Source organism: Microtus ochrogaster, linkage group LG10 (genome assembly GCF_000317375.1).
Source record: "Microtus ochrogaster isolate Prairie Vole_2 linkage group LG10, MicOch1.0, whole genome shotgun sequence".
Lineage (NCBI taxonomy): Eukaryota > Metazoa > Chordata > Mammalia > Rodentia > Cricetidae > Microtus > Microtus ochrogaster.
In genome coordinates, this window is record NC_022035.1 from 16,654,050 (window position 1) to 16,675,885 (window position 21,836).

General features: G+C 41.5%; 2 protein-coding genes across 2 annotated transcripts in view; one reads left to right on the forward strand and one right to left on the reverse strand.

Moving 5' to 3' along the window:
• Nucleotides 1-465: 465 nt before the first annotated feature.
• On the forward strand, nt 466-10,520 carry Wnt16 (Wnt family member 16). The gene is made up of 4 exons (XM_005363771.2): nt 466-849; nt 1,036-1,289; nt 3,132-3,418; nt 9,809-10,520. Exons 1-4 carry the CDS (start codon nt 755-757, stop codon nt 10,271-10,273), a joined length of 1,101 nt encoding a protein of 366 aa, XP_005363828.1. The 5' UTR covers nt 466-754; the 3' UTR covers nt 10,274-10,520.
• Nucleotides 10,521-18,802: 8,282 nt separating this feature from the next.
• The window catches only part of Fam3c (family with sequence similarity 3 member C), a 43,946-nt gene continuing 40,912 nt past the window's right edge, over nt 18,803-21,836 (reverse strand). Inside the window, exons 8-9 of the mRNA XM_026787516.1 lie at nt 21,408-21,583; nt 18,803-20,734 (exon numbers count right to left, since the gene is read on the reverse strand). Of these exons, the coding sequence (XP_026643317.1) occupies nt 20,645-20,734; nt 21,408-21,583 (266 nt within the window). The 3' untranslated portion in view covers nt 18,803-20,644. The remainder of the gene's footprint in view (nt 20,735-21,407; nt 21,584-21,836) is intronic.

Here is a 21,836-nt window from a genome sequence, read left to right on the forward strand (position 1 = left end):
GAAGGGGAGGTACCAACTCCAACTTTAAAAAGATAACTCTCCAGGGAGAAGTACAGGAAAAAAGAACCAGGTGCCCCATCCCACCCCCTTTCGCGCGCCTTCATCCTTTTTACTCAGAGGGTAAATGCAGACAGGATTGGATAAAGGAGCTACACTTTCACCCAAGGATGCTAAGACAGAAATGCCCATCACTTCTTTGCTCTTCAGGTTGAGTCAGTCTCACAGTGACCTCCTCTAAGGACAATGTGACAGGACGAAAGGTCGTGACACTCGCAGGTCTACTCAGACAGTCACCGAGGCTCAGTCCAAGAGCGCCCCCCGCAGAGCCCACTGTTAGCCAATGAGAGACTGAGGTTTACAGACGGTGAGATACGGGTCTGCTGTTGGGCCAATCAGGCGCCAGGCGGGGTCGGGGAGGGGTGGGGAGGAGATGCGAGGAGAAGCCTGGGGCGATGGAGACACAGAAACATCAGCAGAAGTTTCTCACCTTGGAATGTGAGGGACGCTCCGGCATCTCCAGCGCACGTCCACCTCTGCGCGCGAGGACCTTAGGCTACTTTCTCCGCCTCATCCTCCTGGGGCCTGGGAGCCTGCTGTTAGTCTCTGTCCTTGCTGCCCTTTTTGATGTTACCTTCCAGGGGAAAGAGAGCAAGGAACAACTGGGAGCTAAGGAACTGACCTCAAGCCCTGCGGACCTCTGGAGAAAGGGAACAGAAAAGGAGTGGCCGGGGCTGGGGGACTCCATGCGTGGACCATGGACAGAGCGGCGCTCCTGGCCCTGCCCAGCTTGTGCGCGCTGTGGGCAGCTGTGCTCTCGCTGTTCCCCTGTGGAACCCAGGGCAACTGGATGTGAGTATGGGAGCTGCGGAGGCGTTAAGGGTAGGTGGCCAAAGGGATGACCCATGCCAGGGAACTTTCCAACTGACGCCAGGGGAGGAGGAGCGGGGACCCTAGAATCGCTGACCTAATGCATCTGGGGTAGGGGAGGAGAGCGGGGGCGGGGGCGACTTATGTCAGGGGCGCCTTATCTTACAGGTGGCTGGGCATTGCCTCCTTCGGGGTACCGGAAAAGCTGGGCTGCGCTGGCTTGCCTCTGAACAGCCGCCAGAAGGAGCTGTGCAAGAGGAAACCATACCTGCTGCCTAGCATCCGAGAGGGCGCCCGGCTGGGCATTCAGGAGTGCAGAAGCCAGTTCCGACACGAGCGGTGGAACTGTATGGTCGCCACCGCCACCGCCACCTCAGCCCCGCTTGCCACCAGCCCCCTCTTTGGCTATGAGCTGAGTAGCGGTGAGTCACCGGGACCCCTGGGGTTGGAGGGACGTAGAAAGCGACAAATTTTCTGCTAGCGTCTTCGATAGAGTAAATAGTAACTGCACCGTCCGGTGCTCGCGAGATCTTCAAATAGGGAAACTGGGGCACAGGGGCCAGACCCCAGCGTGCAGGTGCAGCCCCAGAGAGGAACACCCCAGATCTACAGAGGAACATTTAGAGGGGTTGCAGTTCTCCGTCCTTCCCTTGGCCCCTGCCGAAGTTGCAGAAAAACTATGAGTCCCCACCCCATCGACCCCTCGGACCCCGTGGCGCCCCGCTCCGTGGGTGACCAGCTGGACAAACATGAGGTCTGCAGCCGGGAATGCTGCAGCCGCATCTGCTTTGATTTAGGCAGCTCTGTGGCGCTCGGAGCTGTAGACAAGTGGCTAATTGAGAGACAGCTGCACGTTTTATTGAGTCCTGGAAACACTAGGTTTAGTGTACAATGGTGATTTTTAAAGGAAATGTCACCTGGGCGCGACTTCTTTTGCTTTCCCTGATTTTCTGTTCCTTCCATCTCTCCCTAACTGGGTGCATTTTCCGCGGCACGGAAAAGTTCAGTGAAGAAAAAAAAAGTTCTTCCACGTGCATGGTGACTTAGCTAAGATAACCGTACTCGGACCCAAGATCCTTCCCTGGATATTAGCAGGGTCAGAGAGTTTTAGGCCCAAAGCATTGAAAGATGCCTTCGCCGTGTTTTTTTAAAGTTCGTTTCCGTTTGTACTGCGTCTTTGACCCTTCCTCACGCTTTCTGCATGCGCCTCCCCAGAGCCGCCCCTTCCCAGCTCTGAGTTTTGGCTATCAAGGGCTGCGGATGGATCTCTTACCTGGGGGTTGGAAATGAAGGGTAAAAGCCTGGAGAGAAAGAAAGAAAAGTAAGAAAGAGAAAAATGATGTGTCCTAAATAGTGCTGAGATGCAGAAGCATTTGCTGCTGAAAAGGTTTATTGAACAACGGGCGTGAGTGGAACTGTTTCTATTCCAATCTAAACATCTGGGAAAGAAAAAAAATCGCCCGCTGAGTCCTTTCTAGTCTGTTTTATGAATGTGTTAAAGAAACTTTGATTTCAAAGAATTTTAACTCCAACTCTACTGGGTGCAAAATGTAACTGCTTCAAAACAGGATACTTTTCCACAACAATTCGACTTTTTCCAAGTTTTCAAATATCTTCTTTCCATTGGTTTTATGACTATAAGGCCTGCTTTACTGCAGAACATGTTAGCTACTTGATATCAACGATGTTCAGTATGTTCTCCCCTTTTAAAATCTCATCTTTAATGTGAAAGAAAGCGAATCTTCATCCAGCAGTTGTCTTATTTTTGTTCATTGTAGCCTGCATTCTGACGCATAATATCTATTCAAAGAAACAGCGCGCCGAAACTTTCGTTTGTGTTTTGTGATAGCAGCACAGTTAGACAAAAGATAAGGCGTCTGCTCCCTTTTCCGTTGCCATTTCCGTGGTCCGTGCAGGGGATTTACCTTCAACATGTACTAATGAGTTACCTCCGTCCACCCGAAACACTCGGGTAGGTGCTAGTGAGGGTGGCAAATTTTAAAGGCAAGCATGAATTTTGATATATGAGGAGAGTGGGTGACATTGTGGCACGTGACATCCCATGATGTGGAATCCTGAAAAATAATAATGCTTTTTTTTTAAAGTCCAAAATAGTAGATCTGCTTTCCAGTGTCCACTCATTACAACATCCGTTGCGAAAACTTGAAAAATCGATTGCCCCATAAGTCAAAGAGTAAGAGGCTGTAGGACTGAATTTCGCCAGAAAATGACGGCTCTGCAATTGATCAATGTTTCCTCCCTAGGCACCAAGGAGACCGCGTTCATTTACGCCGTTATGGCTGCAGGCCTGGTGCACTCAGTAACCAGGTCATGCAGTGCTGGAAACATGACGGAATGTTCCTGTGATAGCACTTTGCAAAATGGTGGCTCTCCAAGCGAAGGCTGGCATTGGGGGGGATGCTCTGATGACGTCCAATACGGCATGTGGTTCAGCAGAAAGTTTCTAGATTTTCCCATCAGGAACACCACAGGACAAGAAAGCAAACTGCTCCTAGCCATGAATCTACACAACAACGAAGCAGGAAGGCAGGTATGTATTAGAAAATTGACTAAGACTCCGGCATCATTGGGTAAATAGAAATTGGGGCTAATGCTTCAGGTGAATCCATGGCCAAGAATTTTAAAACCAAACACTGGCAATATATCCTTTCACGAGTGTGTATTGACTATTTTGGTGAGCTTTCTTAGGGAATTTGCAATCACTATTTTTTTTATAAAACAAAGGTTTTTTATGAAAAATTGTTAACTTTATAAATTAATGTAGGTTCAATTAAGACTATAAAAGAATATGACTATAAAGCCATGGCTATATTAAAGATAAAGACATTATAAAATAAAGCTATTTTAAAGACAGGTTGAGAGGAGGGGAATACCTAACACCTAGTAAACTGCTTTATGAATTCTGCTTTTAAAAATTGTTTGCTTAAAAAAATATGTGTGTACCCCACTTACCTTTTCTATATTTACATTATAGACAATTGATACCATAAAGTTGTTTGGATCTAAAGCACTGTTGAGTTCTTTGGCAATTCACCCTAACTTTCCTAAAAGACGGTAACATTTTTATAAATACATACTTTCTGCTATAATAAACTTTTCAAGAAAGGTACTATTTTGAATTTCCAATAACCTGTCAAGGTCACAATGTTGTTCCCACAATCTGCCACCTCCTCCTGAAGTAAATTCGGTCCATTTGCAGCATCTCTTAGGAACAGTTAAAGTATATGTTGCATTTGTGATTTACATTTTTGGCAAATGAAGAACGGGGCTCATTCACAATGCTTGGAAGTCCCAGCCAGTTTTCTTTCTTTAACTGCCCTGGCTTAAAATACAAAAAGCCAGAAGACTCAGGAAAATATCACCAGAACTCCACAAGTTTGGATTTACAGTTCCATTTAATTTGACTATGCAATTCAATAAAGCAAAATAGAAAACAGGAAAATCAATAAACAGGTTTTGCAAGTTTTCCATATTTTTATTTTGGAGTTTCAGAAAAGTTATTTGATTTTACTAATATCACTCTTGGTCTGCACTACAACAGTTAGGCATATACCTTTTATACCTTGGATTTGTTTTTCGTTGTGAAAATAAGAAGGAGCTGTCAATTGAATTTAAATAAATATTTATTATTTCTAGCATTTTACTATGAAAGGAGGTAATGCAATTAATATATTCTTTTAAAACTCTAGCACTAAGCTCAAGAAAAAACATCAGTGGACACCAAATCACTACAGCCAATTAGGAGTTGAGAAAACAATTGCATAAATATTCATTACTCCTCATTCTTTAAATGGCTTGGTAGTGATTTTAAAATTGAACCAAAAAACGAAACTCAGAAGTTCATCTTATGATTAACTCTTAAATAAATATAGTTGTACCTGAGCTTATGAAAACCTAAAACATTTGTATTAAAGAAAATTAATTTTATTATTAACATTCTGTTTTATTTCATCTTACTTTCAAATTAGACAGCTGTATTCGCCTCTATCATTGATAATATGGGTCTTAAACAGTTATTTACATTTTGATTTTGGGTTTTTGATCTGCATCAATTTTAATACATTACACTATGAATTGGGAAAAACTCAATTACTCCATTTTACATAGTTTTTTTTTGCTATTTTTCTGTATTAGCAAAGAACAGTTCAATTCTTTTGTGAAATTTTCAGTTTCCCTTACTGAATCTTTTGCCACACATTGTTCTAGATGGAATCCTAAAATATTACAAAACATTTACCTGACTATTTTGAGGGTAATTCTGGGGCTTTTTTGTTGATCTTTTTTTTGGGGGGGAGGCATTCTAATTCAAAATATTTTCATATTTTTCTTTCCACTGCTACCTTATAAAAAAGTCTAAATAAACAAAAGGAGGTTTCTCTAACATGGACAAGAAACTGACTCAATTTTTAATATTAGCTATTATGATTTTGATCTGTCAGGCATATTTGTCTGAATAAAGTCTAAGGTCTGCATTCAATTGAGTTGGTTTTTCTCGTCTCCAAATCCCAAACTCAGAATGTAGGAAAGCGTTCAGAGAAATGTGGGTACTGGCGCTTAGTAGCACTGTGAACAGGATAGATGATTTTCTAACCGCTGACCTTAAATACTCTGATTCCCACTTGGTTTCTGACACCATTCCTAAACTTATGACTCCAAGAATAATGTTGCTGGGCGGTGATTGGCTGCGAGAGTGATGTGATGTCTTCCAGGGGCAGAACTTCTGGGAATACTGTGACTTGGAATATTTATGGGTATTTCTTTTGGTGTGCTTAAAATATTTCCATTCTTGCCATGGCTACCTCATAAACTTTTAAGTTTTTCCTACCCCATAATTTGTTTTATTATGAGTAACTCAACAAAGTGGGAAGGGCAGACCCCAAATTTTCATTGACCTGTTTCAAGAATATGTATAAGTAGTTGAACAACACAACTGTGTTTTCATTTTCAGCAGGTTCAGACGTATTTTGGGATAGAAAGGGATAAAGTGGGGCGGAGGAACAGAAATCCTACACACACACCCATCCGATCTTAACTCACAGAGTTCTTAAGTTAAGCAGATCCTCCGGTGGCAGACACAGTGAAGTGTTGACTACAGAATGTTCCACACAGTTTCTGGCCATTTCTCATAAAGTTTGGATAAAGCCATATGTAGAAAAAGATCTCTGCCCTCAGCGTTACCTTTACTGAAAATTGTGAAAAATTTAGCCCATAAATCATTTCTTATGCGGCATCTGCCTTTGCACTGAGTTCCAGTAATGATAAATCTTTCCCATTTCCCTTCAGTAGAACTGATTAACCCAAAACTTCCATGAGGAGCCCTGTGGATTAAATGCCACCATCCTAATCACTCTCCTATAGTTTTACACTGTTCCATCAAAATGCGCACATCTGTTTGTAATAGCTAACAAAACATTCCTCTGTTAATGTCGTTATAAACCTTAACAACTCAACTAGAGGAGAGAGAGGAATTTCCCCATAACCACACACAATTCATTTGGTTGCTATTCTCTTTCCCATTTAGCAGAAAACATCAGAGCCACCACTGCGGCTCACACTAGCCATTTCACATCAATTAAGAACCCCGGCAGGAAAGACAGAGAACACACATTTCGGGGAGTTGCTGGAATAGTTTTAAATATACTTGTATTTTCCACTTTCGTTTTTTTCTGTTTTTCTAACATAATCTTGCTGAGTTATAAAGACCTTATATCATATGTCACTAATTTATGTAAGACAAGTGTCTTAACCACATTGTTTATTTTTCTATAAAATTGGAATCACAACTAAGTACCTGTTCATTAACTACACATTAAGTAAAAAGGATTTCTTGCTATAAAACCAGATCAAGTACAAGATTTATGAAAATGTGCTCCAAAAAACACTGTCGGCAAAGTTAAACCCTTGTGTGTATGTGCCTACCCTGAAACTCCATATTTCATAAAATTCTCCGAGCAATGATTATTTTGCTCTACTTTAATCCCAAACTCAATCCTTGGCGTGTTACGGGGACATCATCATTCAAACTGTATGCGAGACTCTTGGGCTTATTCTACTCGGAGTGAACTTATATATGTAAATTCTGGGGTAGAAAAATAATATGTGACATCTATGAAAAGAATGCTATCTTCTGCTACGTATGTTCTGGCCAGTTTTGCACAAAAGTTTTAGAACTAAAAGTTTAAAAGCATAATATAGTGTAAAATTATCAAATTATCCAGTATTTAAAAAGAGTCATTTTTTTTTAGAGTAGGAAAATCTTTCAAAATCCTAATATAAGCTTAGTAGGTGACAAAGTTGTATTTGCAAGCCTCTTTTTACAATTTTTTTTTTTGTACAGCAATTTGGTGGACTCGTGCTGTTTGGCAGAGAGTTATGATGAATCTGGAGGAGAACCCTGCTGGCTCAAGGTCCTCCAGGACCACTGCCCCTCCAGCAGTGTGACTTGCCTTTGTGAGGGTGGTTTTTGTTACTCTTCCTACTGGGGTTAGCCATGGAGGGTGCATTAGAATGGCTTGCACAAGTGCACCGTCATTTGAAGTGCAGAATCTACTCTGTCTCTCATGCTTAGCAAACCAAGAGTGCACATGTCTGAATGGGTTAAAAAAAAAAGAAAAAAGGAAGTTGGGCTTTCAGTCCCCATCAGGAGGAAAGGCAGCTTTAAATCACTGGGTGATGACTATCAGGAACGCTGATCTGGTTTAAACATATACTTACTCTCGGGTCTGGGGCTTCTCGGACTATTTATTTTATTACCTACACTGATTGAGCTCTTTTTTTCTTTCGTATCTTTGGCACTTAAAATATGAACAAAGGTGGCCAGATTGCATTAATTTTAAATATTTATCTGCATATAGAGTTCTTAAAGAAACTAGGATTTTGTGCATAACAAATACCACAAATCAGATTATCTTTGTGCTGTACTTTGTGTGATAAGTTGTTCCTATGTTCCCATAGGGTTTTTTTCCCCTGTGTTTAAGAAATAGATACATGTATCAGTTTTGAAGTTTTATGAGTAAAAATGATTGTGTCCTATGTTCTAGAAAGGACAGGATTCAATACCTTTTTATTGATTGTTTTCAATGCTACTAGATGTATTGTACAAATCAATATCATATGTGCTCATTTAAGGCTGCAATACAATATTACTTGTTTGAAATATTCTGTGTGGTTACTGTTCAGAGAATGTTAGGAAATGCCCTTCTGCAGACATATCAATAGTAATAAAGCCTTGGTTATATTGTAGTTTTGATAAGAACTGTAAATGGAATTTAAATTTCTTTTGTGAGACTCTGCACATAATTTTCAAGTTGTTGAATGGGCGGATTCATTTTTCATTTGCCCAGCCTGTCGACAGAATGTCAACTCTACAGCTAGTCCTGACGATTTATTAATCTGTCCTGCCATCGTCTGGGGACTGTAGGAAGCAATGTTCATAGACTAGAGGTTAGAGCTCCCCTTTAGAACTTTCTAGATTGTTATTTTAGGCTCATTGAAAAATTCATGTTAACTTTTACTCTTTTTTTCAAAGACAGGAGTGTCTAGACCATACTACACCGCAAACAATGGGCTAGCACAAGCGTGTGTAAGATCAAGTAGTGCTCCGGGCTGGAAAAACTGAAGCACTTAGAAATGAATCTAAAATTACGTAAACATGGTCGTCTTTTCCTTTTCTTCAGAAAAGGTCCCACTCTGCAGCCTAGGCTGGCCTGGACGCACTAAGTTGCCCAAGGTAGCCTCACGTTCACAGACTTCCTCCCTCAACCTACCGAGAGTGGCGATTACAAGAATTATTTCTCTTTTTATTCTTTGTGCTAATATAATGCTGTTTATTCGTCAAGGACAGGAGCTATGTTTTCAATTAAACTTTCCAGAAAAGCGGAACTTGTCGGCAGCCGCCTCACTGCATGCAGCTTCTCTCCCTGAGGCAATCTGGCTTGAGGCAGGGTTTCTCGTATGGTCTGTGACCAGGGTATAGCATGTTCTCACTCCGCCTTTACTCCCCCCCCCCCCGACGTAATTGACAATATAGTGACAAATCCTAGGAAGGTTCTATAGAATCAACCAACAGGTGCCGCCGTATCATGTAAGCAGCTCACCCCAGCCTGTCAGATTCCACGGGTTTGAGAATTGGTTTCCTGGGAGAGTTGTACTGATGTTTCTGTGTTTGCTGTGAAAATTCATGGCTACGACCTCCCCTGTGAGTGCTCTGCATGCTAACCACCTGGAGCTCTGGCTTACGGTGTAGCTTTTCATTCTGTACATCGGACTTAAGACCAGGGTTGTCTTCATTTCTTACAAGGGATGCTGGAGCCGGTGGGCCATGAACCAGACTTTGAATAGCAAGGCTTGGAGTGGTATTAGGGAGATGCAGGCAAGCACCAGCATCCTTCCTCATCCCCAAAGGAGTGAGGTACTTAATAGGAATGAGAGGACTTTCCCTGTGAGGTTTCGGATTGTCTTTGGTAAGTAGTAAACGTGGCTGTTCTGGCAATCATTTATTTTATAGTTTTTATGTAACTATTTATTTAGTATAGGGAGCTACACACACGCCACGGCGCACATGTGGAAGCCAGAAGACGGCTTGCAGGAATGGGTTCTCTCTTTTTACCCTGTGGTTTCCCAAGGTTCCAGCTCAAGTCATCAGGCTTGACAGCACTCCGTGGGCACCTCGCCGCCCCTCCCACCCCTACTGTTCTTAATGTGGCATGGGAGGGTTTTCTTTAGTAGACTCAAAACATTTAGACAGAAATAAATGACAAAATATTTGAACTCTAAACAACCTTAAAGATGGTTTATGTTCAAAGCGTCCTTTTTATAGAGGAAAAGAGCGAGAACAACTCGAGTGGCTAGGTTAACTGTTTCTGCTGTTGCATGAAAACCTGCACAAATGACATTTGAACACAATCATTGTTCGTTTCAGGCTGTCGCCAAGTTAATGTCTGTGGACTGCCGCTGTCATGGCGTTTCCGGCTCCTGCGCTGTGAAAACCTGCTGGAAAACTATGTCCTCTTTTGAGAAGATTGGGCATTTCTTAAAGGATAAATATGAAAACAGCATCCAGATTTCAGACAAAGCCAAGAGGAAAATGCGCAGGAGAGAAAAAGGTCAGACACAGACACCCATCCATAAAGACGACCTGCTGTACGTTCACAAGTCTCCCAACTACTGTGTGGAGAACAAGAAACTGGGAATTCCTGGGACACAGGGCAGAGAGTGCAACCGCACGTCGGGAGGTGCCGATGGTTGCAACCTGCTCTGCTGTGGCCGGGGCTACAACACCCACGTGGTCAGGCACGTGGAGAGGTGTGAATGTAAGTTTATCTGGTGCTGCTACGTCCGCTGCCGGAGGTGTGAAAGCATGACTGACGTCCACACTTGTAAGTAATCTCTCCGGCAAGACTAGCAACCAAGGGTTGAAACCTGGAGGGCGCCCCCTACTGTGCACAACGGAAGACCTCACTGCCTGCAATGCCATTGCAGATCCTGGGTCAAGCTGTGGTTTCTTCTTTCTGATCGCAAGGCGAGGATTGCTTCGAGTTCTGAAATAGAAAAGGTTGGCAGTCACCTTTGGATGGTTTTGTGAAAAGATATTGACATATGGGGGACATCAATCTGTCCCCTAAGAAATAGAAACGAAGGAAAGGAGGGAGGGAGGGAGGGAGGGAGGGAGGGAGGGAGGGAAGAAGGAAGGAAAAAAGAGAGGGGAAAGGAAAGGAAAGGAAAGGGAAAGGGGAAAAAAGGAAGAAAAAAGTCCCTATCTGGAGACCTAGTCCAGGCAGGCTCAGGATAAGAGCAAAGACCAAGGACATAGATGCAGAAATCAGTCATGGCGTGTGCACAGCAATCATGTTTTAAAGACATCTCTTATAGGAGCAAAGGAACAGCACACATGATTTGCATTCTCCCTCAGTATGTTAATAGAATTGATTATACTATTTTGTGTTTGTGCATAGAGAGCGGAGACTGAAAATTAACTAAGGGGCAGGTGCTTGTTTATGCTTCCATAGACTGCAAAAAAAAAAAAAAAAGTCAAAGTATTTTTAAAGATATTAAGCAAAAAAAAAAAAAGAATCAGTATGTAAGGAGTGAAGCATGAGTTGGATTTTTAGGTGCCTTTAACTAGGGAAATTTGTTTAGGGAGTGAAAAAGCTCTGCAGAGTTTATCTCACTTTTAATCTTTGGATTTATCCTTTTGTTATAGACCAGTGTTTACCATCAAAAACTCAGCTGTGATATACTGGGAAGTGAGATCCCTAAAAAGATAAGAAAAAAATGGGAGAAATGGGAGTAACAAGATAAAGCCCCCTAATTATATAAAGACAGTATTTTGTATAGTATTTTGCTTTAAAAGTTTTATAATTTGTAAATATATTTAAAAGTTTTATAATGTGACATATATTAAGACTTAAAGACATTTATGGTCAAATTCTTAGAGGACTACAATAGTAAGGTTATGTCAAGAAATAACAATAACCTTTTCTTTTTCATACCACTAATTCTTTCTTAAAGCATTGCAAAAGAAAACAGTTGGGGCAGTTGCCCGGATATATTTCTTGCCAAAATGACAGCTTTCTTTCTTCTTTTAAGAAAAGCAAAACTTGTTTTTATCAAGACAGGGTTTCTCTGCATAGCCCTGGATATCTTGAAAATGACAGGTTTTTTTATGCTATAGGTTAAAGTATGTTATAAAATATTAAAGATTGTCTTATTTCAGTAGCCAGATAACTGAACTCATTTCAACCTTATCTCTGCTTTATTATAACAATTTCATAGTAAAGGTATTAGTTGGGAAAAGGAATCTAAGCCAGAATAATGGTGAACTTGATACCTGGGTATTTATTAAATTTTATGCAATGTTGTCTTTCCATTTGAAAATTGAGTACTGTTTTTCTTTTCTCTTTCTCTCCCTTCTTTTTTTTCTTTTTTCTTTTGGAACTAAGGACAGAAACCAGGGCCTTGTGTTTGCTATGCAAATACTCTACCACTAAGTTAAATCCCTAGTCCCTCTATTGTTTTAATATCCACATATATACATATTTTACAAGATACCTATTGAAACATCGCAGGGCTGTATCTAAGGTTACATTTTAATATAAATGGTTACACTCTCATACTTTGTTAAAATATTTTCAAATCATATGGAAAAATAGCTCTTAGAATAGCTTAGAAGCTCATGATGGACACAAAGAATATTCTTTTTTTATTAATAAGATATTTATCAAAGATTTCAATTTTTCTTATTAATTTTTTTTAAATAAGTATTGAACAACAACATGAGAATCAAACCTATGGAAGGTATCTCAAATTCTGATATTAAGAAAATCAAGACTGCGCATTTAATTGTGACCCATAACGTCTAACAGTTACTGTTTGCTAAATGAGAAATACGGACACAGCAAATGAACAAATACTGTGCTAATTTGAAAGTACTGTTTCCCGTTCCTTGTTACTCTGAGTATAATGTGGGGTGAGGCGCGCTCACGGTCTTTTTGCCAAGCAACTAATTTATCTGCACTAAAAATAATCACCCTTTTACTTTTAGAGAGAAAGACTACAGCACGTTAACTGCTTATTCTATTAACTAGGAAACCTTTCATACTACCCTAGTGCTTGACTGAGAATCAGTTACCCTCTTACTCACTAGCAGCTGCTGACTCCAGCCTTTGCATCAAAAACCCAGTCCCGACGTGGCTGTGGCTGTGGTTGTCGTCTCTATGATGCCAAGAAGGAATTTCTCACTCCCACAGTCTCCGGGTTCTTTCCCTTCTTATCTTAGACAGCACCTTTTCAGCCAGCCATGTGTTTTTCACCTATGTGTCTTTATGTTGCAAGTAACCACAAACCCAGAGTTAAACATTAAAGGAAGCATATTGACTCAGAAACTGAAAACTTCCAAATTTTAACTGGGTCAGAGGAAGAATTATCAGTAAGAGTCTGCCACAGTCCTCAGGCTCAGGTCTCCCCGTCACTCCGGCATTGTCCTGAATGCCAGGCTCTCTGGCTGTGTGCCCCAAATGCTTGCAGCCCTGGCCGCTCCATCTCTGCCTCTCTTTGGTCACGTGGCTACCACATTTACAGACGTAACCTTCTAAGGAAAAACGAAGGTCATTTTCTTGTTCTGTACACCAAAGACAGGGAAAAAGCTGCCTTCCCGGAAGGTCTGGCAAAGATCTTCTGAGTTGATGTTAGCACTGACCGATTAAATGTGCTTCTACTTAAGCCAATCACAGTGACAACTGGGAGCTGGGGGCAGGCAACAGGCAGTCTTATCTGTCTGGTGGCAATCTGAGCCCTTGCCGGGCACCAGCAGTAGGATTTCAACTACAACTAATTTAGGCAGTTTGGGAGTAGAGAGGAGGAGATTGGGTTTAGAGGAAAACCAGGAAGTAAGGCAACAAGAATGATCACCATGCCTGCTTCTAGCGATGTGTTTGCAGTGTCTGGCCTCACACAGAACTCTCAGACAGACTGATCAAGCCCAAATACTGTGGGCTGTGCATGTGGAAGCAGTTCCACTAATGTATTATTTTTTTCAACCTACAAATTTAAGTTTTTGTTGTTGTTGTTTTTTTTTCCTGATTTGGAACCAATAAGAGACAATGGATCACCTTAAAATGAAATCAAGGAAAAATAAACCAGGTATGGTGGTACACACTTTTAATTCCAGCACTTGGGAGGTGGAGGCAAGCAGATCTCAGGGAGTTCCAGGGCAGTCTGGTCTATATAGGGTACTCCATTCTAGTCAGGTCTACATAGTAAGACTCTATCTTTAAATAATAATAATAAGGAAAGCTACCTTAAACAATAGCATCGATAACCTCTACTATAGGAATAGAGAAAGCATTTCTCTGATAACAGTACGCTATAGAACCTATTCACTGTTTTGAATATCAACATCCACAGTATCCCCCACTCCCAATTTGAATGGCATTTCCTCTGTTCTATAGTTTAAAAAACTACACATGATAGCAAGAATAAGAACACCTCATTACATATGTTTACACGCTATTATTTCACATGCCCTTGCTGCTTTAGAACCATGAGATATTCCCAGCACATATTTTTTGAAACACACATTTTCGGAAGCATTTTTCGTGCTGATGTGAACAGTTCCACTGTAAAGATCAGTACTGAACATTTAACCATGACCCTTAAAATTCATCAAAGTTATTTTTTACTAAAAGAGAAGCATAGGAGGAGAAGTGACAGCCCTTTGTGAGTTGCTAGTAGTTTCTGTATCACCTCCCATTAATTCTCAAAGCCTGGAAAAATAAGCCACTAATTAGTTAGGTCCTTAACTCAGAGTGCTATGATCTGCTAAGCTGATTTGTTGAAGGAAAAGTTCAAATTCTTTCTCCAAGAACCACACATAATCCCCAAGACAAACCTTTCGAAGGAAAGCTAAGTTGTACTGATTCTGGCTTTAATTTCAATTTTCCAATGCAGCAAGTAAAACACGTCTTGGATAAAGAGCAGAACTATGTCATTGCATGGAAGGGGGCATAGTGGGATACCAGAGAGAGATGGGACTCATTTCCTTTTGAATGAAAATATAACTCTAGTAATCACCTTGATACTGTTTGTTGTATAGCTGACATGAACCAAAATAAATATCATATACGTAATATATACATGTACACCACAGTCCTAGAAATTAGGCACCATTTTTGTGGCTCCATTTCTCAGAGGAGGGAGGTTACCATAGTAACTGTCAATCAAGTAGCCTCCCATGCTCACCCAGGATGGACCGGCTGCCCCTGTGCCATCCCTTGCCACACTGCTATTGTGCATCACACGGTATCCAAATCACCAATGGACTAGGATCACACCATGGAAAGACTTTGAGGGATCTGTAAGTATCATCAAATTGCAGATGTTTCTTCATAGTTCGGTTATACAAACCTGGTTAAGGAGCTCAAAGTGATTTCAACTAGCCTCTATTTTAGATCCCCACATTGCTAACAGTTGGATTGCCCAAGAAGCTGTCAACAGTCCAAGAAGGAATGATCTGAGGAAATAACAAAACAATTAAAGTCAGCATAAAATAAATATGCCCTCGCTGATGGGCTTAGAGCACACTGCTTCACAGGTATTCTCTTCAGAAAATAGGCAACAGTTGTCGTTTGCAATGTTTTATCTCCCAGACAGAAAGTTTTGCACCAGGTTAAAACCTTGAAAAAAAATGCTAGAGAAAGCAGCCCTCTGAGTGATTGTGGAGACAGCAGTAAATATGAACCGAGTCAAGTCAAACGGAGGTTCATCTGCGTCTTTTTAATGTAAGAGGAATCATCTGATTCATAAGAATTGGAAGCAAAATGTGATGGAATCAAGACTGTCTATTTCCTGTTAAATGGCTGGTCTAGCACCAGGGGTGACCTCCACCAGCTGCAGAGAACTATTAGTAACAACCGAACAGCTATGGTCATAGCCTATCTCTACCTAGATCTGGGCCTCTATGGTAACAAAAGGTAATCCTGTGTCCCCACTGAGTACTTCTGATGAGCAAAGGCCAGCCCCATATTTTACTGGATATTTCAATACAACTTATACTCTAAGGCAAGCAAGCAGAAATACAACTTATGCTCTAAGACAAGCAGAGGGCACACACAAATTAAATCAACAATCTGCTTTCTCTCAGTACATGATCTCCCCTCTTCACTGGTTCTATGCACTACCATTCCTGCATTGTAAACTCTCCAGAAAACTAGTATTTGCTGCACTCAAGTTCTTTGGGTAAAAAAATAAAAAAACTAGCATACAGTACAACTGAAAGCGGGAAAGCTGAAGTCAGTGGGATGGGTACATGGTCTCTGATGTGCCTTCTATTTAATGAGAACAGGATGATGTCACAAAAACAAATTCCATTATTTTGAGAAACTTTTCCTTTTGCCAACCTGAAAATATGTTCTCTCTCCAAATCACCAGTCAATTATTTCTCAAAATACCACTTTGAACTTCACTGATTAAATATAGAAACCTCAAAATTCTAGTTGCCACAATCCCTGCCACTGGGTCCACATCCAACATGTCCCCGGGATTCAGAACCATGGGGGACCCACTCCAGAATATTTCCATGATAATAGAATTTTGGCAGTGTTTGCAAAACACATAATTAACCACTCTGCTGGCTTCCCACCTCATGTTCACCAAGAGCTTCCAATGTCTGCAGTTTAGGGACAGGTTCATTCCTCTATCTGGTGTCTCACAGCTACCTGCTGAAGAGCAGAAAACTATTGAGGGCAGAGCAGTCTCCAGAGCAAGAACCTAGATCCCATTCCTCACGCCTAAGGAAACCAAGCAACTAAACCTCCTTCTCTGTATTCTTGGAGTGCCCTGCTTACAGGCATTACTGACTACTGGCTTGTGGGTGAACTGAACACATCCAGAGGACAGTGCCCAACACGATTTACTCTTAAATCTTCCCTCCATTTGCAACTGAACTCCCAAGACAGTCTCGCTGTTCATTTCTGCTCTCGTCAGAGAATGTAGGTGTCTAATCAAACTCCCAATTTAGTTCCCAACAGAACTAAACCTAAGCACAGTAGTTTTGGAGCTGAACTTGAAAATGATTCAGATTTCCATGCTAATGTCATCATGCATAAATAAATCAAAATGCAAAGCTTGACATTTAGTTTTAAGATAAAGACACCCGAGAATCACATTGGGCTCTTAGTTAAAACCTGAGTCCCAGGGGTGAGTATTAACCCTTCTCTGCTTGAAGGGACAGCGCTACAGAAGATGACATTTCTGTTTGGTAGTAGACATACAATGGGCTGTCATATTTCACGGGTGATGCAGAAAGGTAGACCTGGCAGAGAACTCACTTGTCCCTAGGTTGAGTTTGTTGGATACATCAAGCTATATCCAAATGATGATGCCAACCTCACTGGTAAGACAAAGCTCATTTGAATGGTAGTTAACATGCTGTGGAAGCTGTACTTGGAAATCCCCCAAAGTAAACAATAATAGCAATAATAATATAAGTTTCAAAATCCCCACTTAAGAGTCTTCCTTTGCCTAGACAGTCCTGACGGCAAGACACTTTCTCAGTAGCCCTTCTAACAAAGGGGCAAGTGTTAGTGGGATTGCAACGAAGTCCTGCCGTCTCCCTATTCCTAATGTTCTCACGGTGCCCTACAGCCAGTTATTAGCAGGGACCAATGACTGGGTTCCCTGCAAGGTTCCTCATATTTTCATTCATAGCTAGCCTGATAAGCAGACCCCACCCCATTTTTATTGGATTTGAAATACTGACCACCTAGAATGAAATGAAATCTTGGATTCTGCATATGACGGGACTTTTGGTGTTCTGAGTAGTGAATGAGATAGAACGTGAAAGCCAGTTGGAGCTTTGGAGATCAAAGATGGCTTCACACGCAGCCGCATCTCATCCGTGAATAAGGTCACTGTCCCTTCACTGACTGGATCCTTTCTGGCTTAGGAGAACTGGTAAACCACAGATGTATACTTGGTAACTAACTTCTCTGGCTCTGGAGTCTACTAGTCTGCGATAAGCATCAGTAACTGGATTTAATGAGTATTTCATCCATTGGCTGGAAACACTCTAGTACTGCTTTCCAGGAAACTAACAATATTCAAACCATGACCAGTGCACACACAGGGCACACTCAGGCATATCTGTGATGTTAAGCAGTACGCTACATGGTTTCCTTTCAGAATGTCCCCCTTTAAGGTTTTAGGTCCTCTTCTCTCTGGTTACCAAGCAAACAGAAGCTAATTCTATGACATGTTAGTAGCTGGCATGTCCGCAAATTGTCCCCAATACTGGAACATCTTTATTAATACGGTCTCAAGTTCTCTCCATGTTCGGTGCACTCCATGCTGCCGAATTGATGCCGAGCTGGACAGTGAGTTTAGTACTAGCAACAAATAGTACCTGTCAGCGCAGGGACCGGCAAGTCTCCCTAAGCTAATCACAAGGTTACGGACAACCCAAGAGAAACACGGCTGTCACCTAACCTCAGGGCTGACCAATCCCTTTGCCCTCTGGCCACCACAGAACTGCTTCCTCTGCACAGTGCTCTCATGGTGTACCTCCTGGGCTGGAGGAAGACGTAAGACTCCCCAGGGGGCCTTCAGCAACCTCAACCCTTTCCTTTGATGATCAGTTATCCTACCTGGCAACAATTGCCCCTCCCTAAGCCTGACAGTTTTTCATCCCACCTTGCTCTGATTTGATGGGTGCCAAGAGTTTCAATAAGGAATAAGAGGGGAAAGAAGGGATTTGAGAGGTGGGGATTGACTGGCCATTTGGCATGCGGCAATCAAACCAAGTTTGTGGTAGAAAAGTCTTCCTGGTAAGGACAAGAAGTCTTAGAATGCTTTAGAAAAGGTAAAATCCATTTCTAGCTTCTATAGCTCCACACCATACGCATTTGAAGAGGCAGAAGGACTCTGAGAGGCTGAGTGGCAAATCTTTAACCCAATCAACAAGCATCCCCGTTTCATGCTGACTTGAAAAAGATGTCAAATGCATTTCCATTTAAACTGCTTTGCTCACTGTGCTCACTGAGCACAGTGCATCTCTCTCTCTTTTACTTAAAATGGATTGGGAGAGAGGGCTGACAAAACAGAATAAACCATGCATCATTTTGAGATGGAATTATAATTTATGCAAACCTTTGGAATACAAAACACAAGCTAAATTATAAAATTTGCAAATTATTGGCTGATTTATTCAAAAACAAATATAACAAAATGACTTTAACTTGAACCAAGTTAAAAGAATATAAACCTCCTCTTTATTTTTCCCATTGCCCAGACACCACTTATTTTCCCCTTCCTGTTCTAACACCCACCTCCCACAGCTCTGCTAGGGGCGCACCTGTGATTACAGATGGAACTGCATCCGCAGGCCTCTCCCATCACTTCAACGACTACACGCCAGTGTTAGAGCTTTGACTTTAATAAAGAAAATTCTCAACACCAAGTGAGCATTGTTTCACTTCTAAGGCTGATGTGAATGTAAAACAGTCGATTATTGCTGCCAGTTATGCCGGTGCAACCAACACAAGACAGGAGCCAGACGAAAACAATCGCACTGAGGCAGTTCCATACGCCGTGCTACCCTTCCCACACTTTATACTGAAGAGCCATCTCTCCGGTCTGTACAATCCAAAGGGCTCGTCTGTTGTCAAGCAACTTAATTTCCACACATGTTCAGATATATCCAGAGAATATTACTGTGTTTAATGCAACGACTTGATTTTTTAAATGTTAAGAAGTACTAAAAAAAATTGTCAAAAAAGACAGTCATGTGATGTCCTGCAGGTACAAGTATGTACTTTGTCAAATACACACACACACACACACAATTCACAATGGGCAACCAAGAGTACTTACATTATTAAAAAAACAAAAAACAAATCCTGCAACATTTATTTTCCAATCCCCAGAAACTGTAAAACAACTAACAGAATCAAGGGAAATATTTTACATATCAAGACAGGCATGTGGGGCATGAGTAAGGGTAGAAGCACCAGAACTCTTAAAAGTTTACAAAACTGGCCCGAAGACAGGAGACATGACTCTTTATGAACTACTACATTCAGTTTGTGAGAAGAAACAGTAACACAAGGTCAGTAATAGTCAAGAAATATGGGAATTGCTTCCAGCTTTTAACAACATAGCAAATACTGCTTTTTGATTTTTATACAAGCCACCTAAATTTTAGGTTCGAATTTTAAGTGTTGCCTCATCCCTGAAAGGCAGCATGGGCCTCCATTTGTGTATGTTGTATTTTAAGTATTCCATACATGTCACATATGATAGGTATTTAGTGCCCTAATAAAGTAATTGGGCCTTTTTTAAATATTCTGCTGCAATTTCAGGCAATGGTTGCTACTATGAAATTAGAAGTAAATAACAGAAGTTCTTGGTTTACAAATCAAAGTTGTGAGAGTAGATTAATCCACATAGCCAGTGTTGGCAACCAAGCAGACAAGAGCCTGCATTGCCCTAGGGGCACAGACCCAGCTGTCCAGAACGACCTGATTAGGTTGAAGAAGGGACCCGGCCTGGTTCTCCAGGCAGACTCTAAAAAGCTTATACAAAATCACATAATTCACACTGCTAACACAAAATCCAGAAGATGAGCCCCAAATGACACCTATATTAATGTTCATTTTCAGTGTATAAAAAAAAAAACCGTTGTGCTTTTTCACAAACCTGATGAAAATTTTCATGTGAAACATTTTATTTCTTGCTTTCTTTGGAAGGAAAAAAGTTAAGACTACGAAAAGAGGTGTGCCAGGAGCCAGACTGTAAGATAACATTATACATACAACTAGCCAAAAATCTCTTTAATTTAAAGGATACTGTCATCACATGCCAGATATTTATACAGAGACATATGTACGAATAAGATTTCCTCCCTAAAAGCCATGTTTTTCCAGGACGGAGTTTCACAGCAACCAGAATATAAACCAATGCCTTTGCAGCCGGCCTGGTTACCCACTGAGTATGCTTTCCGTACTGAAGTACATTATTGCCACTGAAGTCTACACGTTGTTCTTGTAGGGAAATGTGCTTAAAAGGGGTTTAGTGATCGGAGGGTTATTTACAAAGGTAGTCATTTATGTTAACAATAAATAATCCTGGAATCGACAGAGACGATCTTGCTCGTGCACACCCTGGACGGCCGCATGCTGCTGGAATATGTACACGGAGTGGAGCGGCAGCTTTGCAGCTGGCCGCGTCAGAATCAAAGTGCGTTCCTCCTGTCTTCACGCTCCCTTCAGTCTTGCTTCTGGGGGATGCATCCTTCCATCTCCACCACCTCGGGCCATCCTTCGTACTTGTTTGTATCCTTATTGTTCTTTATGTGCTGCGGGGACACAACGGCAGTGCACAGCTTAACGAATGTTTGCGATCTGCTAACTCGCAATAGCATAACCCGCTCGGCCTCGTTTCAGTAACACAGGTCAACAATGCAGTAACATAAATTACAGCTCCAGAGATTACAGGAGGGACCTCTGTGGGCAGGGAGCTATGTGGCAAACCTTACAAAAATAAAAAATGCGTGTAAAGAAAAATCTCCAAATGTTTTTAAAGGATTATCTGTCGAAAAGTTTACATTCTATTTGAGTTCTGAGATACCTGCAAATTCAGCTGAAAGCATAGCTGAAATCCTTAATAACTGAGAGTGATAATGCACTGTCGAATAAGGGGGTAATAATTTTAAGTTTTGAAAATTTTTTTAAAAGTCATCATTATTTTAATTATATACCAGGAACTTATAAAAGCTATCTGAACATTTTCAGTATTTGCTTAATCTAATTTTCTTCTATCTTTTCTTTTTGGGGGGGAGGATGAAGGGGTTCAGATCATGCTTCTCTACATAGCCCTGGCTGTCCTGGAACTAACTCTGACTCTGAGTCCACCTGCCTCTGCCTCCCAGGTGCTGGGATTAAAGGAGAACACCACCACTGCCCAGTACTTAATATAATTTCTAAAGAAATGGTTCGAGACTATTATATGAGAAAAACTCAGACACTAACCTGTTCAAAGGGGCTTTTGGTTTTAATCCCCTTCCCACCACAGAAGACCCAGTTATCTCGGAAGCCAAGACTAGTGATGGACGTACTCCCCAGCTCACCAATGAGCCGCCGCGCCTCGTCGGTGAGTCTGAAAGAAAGGACGAGACATAAACAAGGGGCACTGCACTTTTTAAACACTTACCCAGAGACTCACTGAACGTGAGGGTGAAATCACTTCAGATTAAATCAGAGAACAGAAAAAAATGAATACAGGAAAAAAATGTCTAAAACAACATCTCGACTCAAGCTCTTTAGTGACGAAAGGCAGAAACAAAGCAAACAGTCAGCGCGTGCCCCGTAAACAGCCGCATCTCCTAACAGTTTGCCTGCACTTAGTTATTTCTAAGTACGTGCACCATCAAGGGAGACCACGGCCCTGCGAACACCCAC

Excerpts from the sequence above, each read along its gene's own strand:
- Wnt16 (XM_005363771.2), top strand. The coding sequence starts at position 755 with ATGGACAGAGCGGCGCTCCTGGCCCTGCCCAGCTTGTGCGCGCTGTGG. Across the intron at positions 1,290-3,131 it reads TGGCTATGAGCTGAGTAGCG|GCACCAAGGAGACCGCGTTC; the intron begins GTGAGTCACCGG and ends TTTCCTCCCTAG. Across the intron at positions 3,419-9,808 it reads ACAACGAAGCAGGAAGGCAG|GCTGTCGCCAAGTTAATGTC; the intron begins GTATGTATTAGA and ends TGTTCGTTTCAG.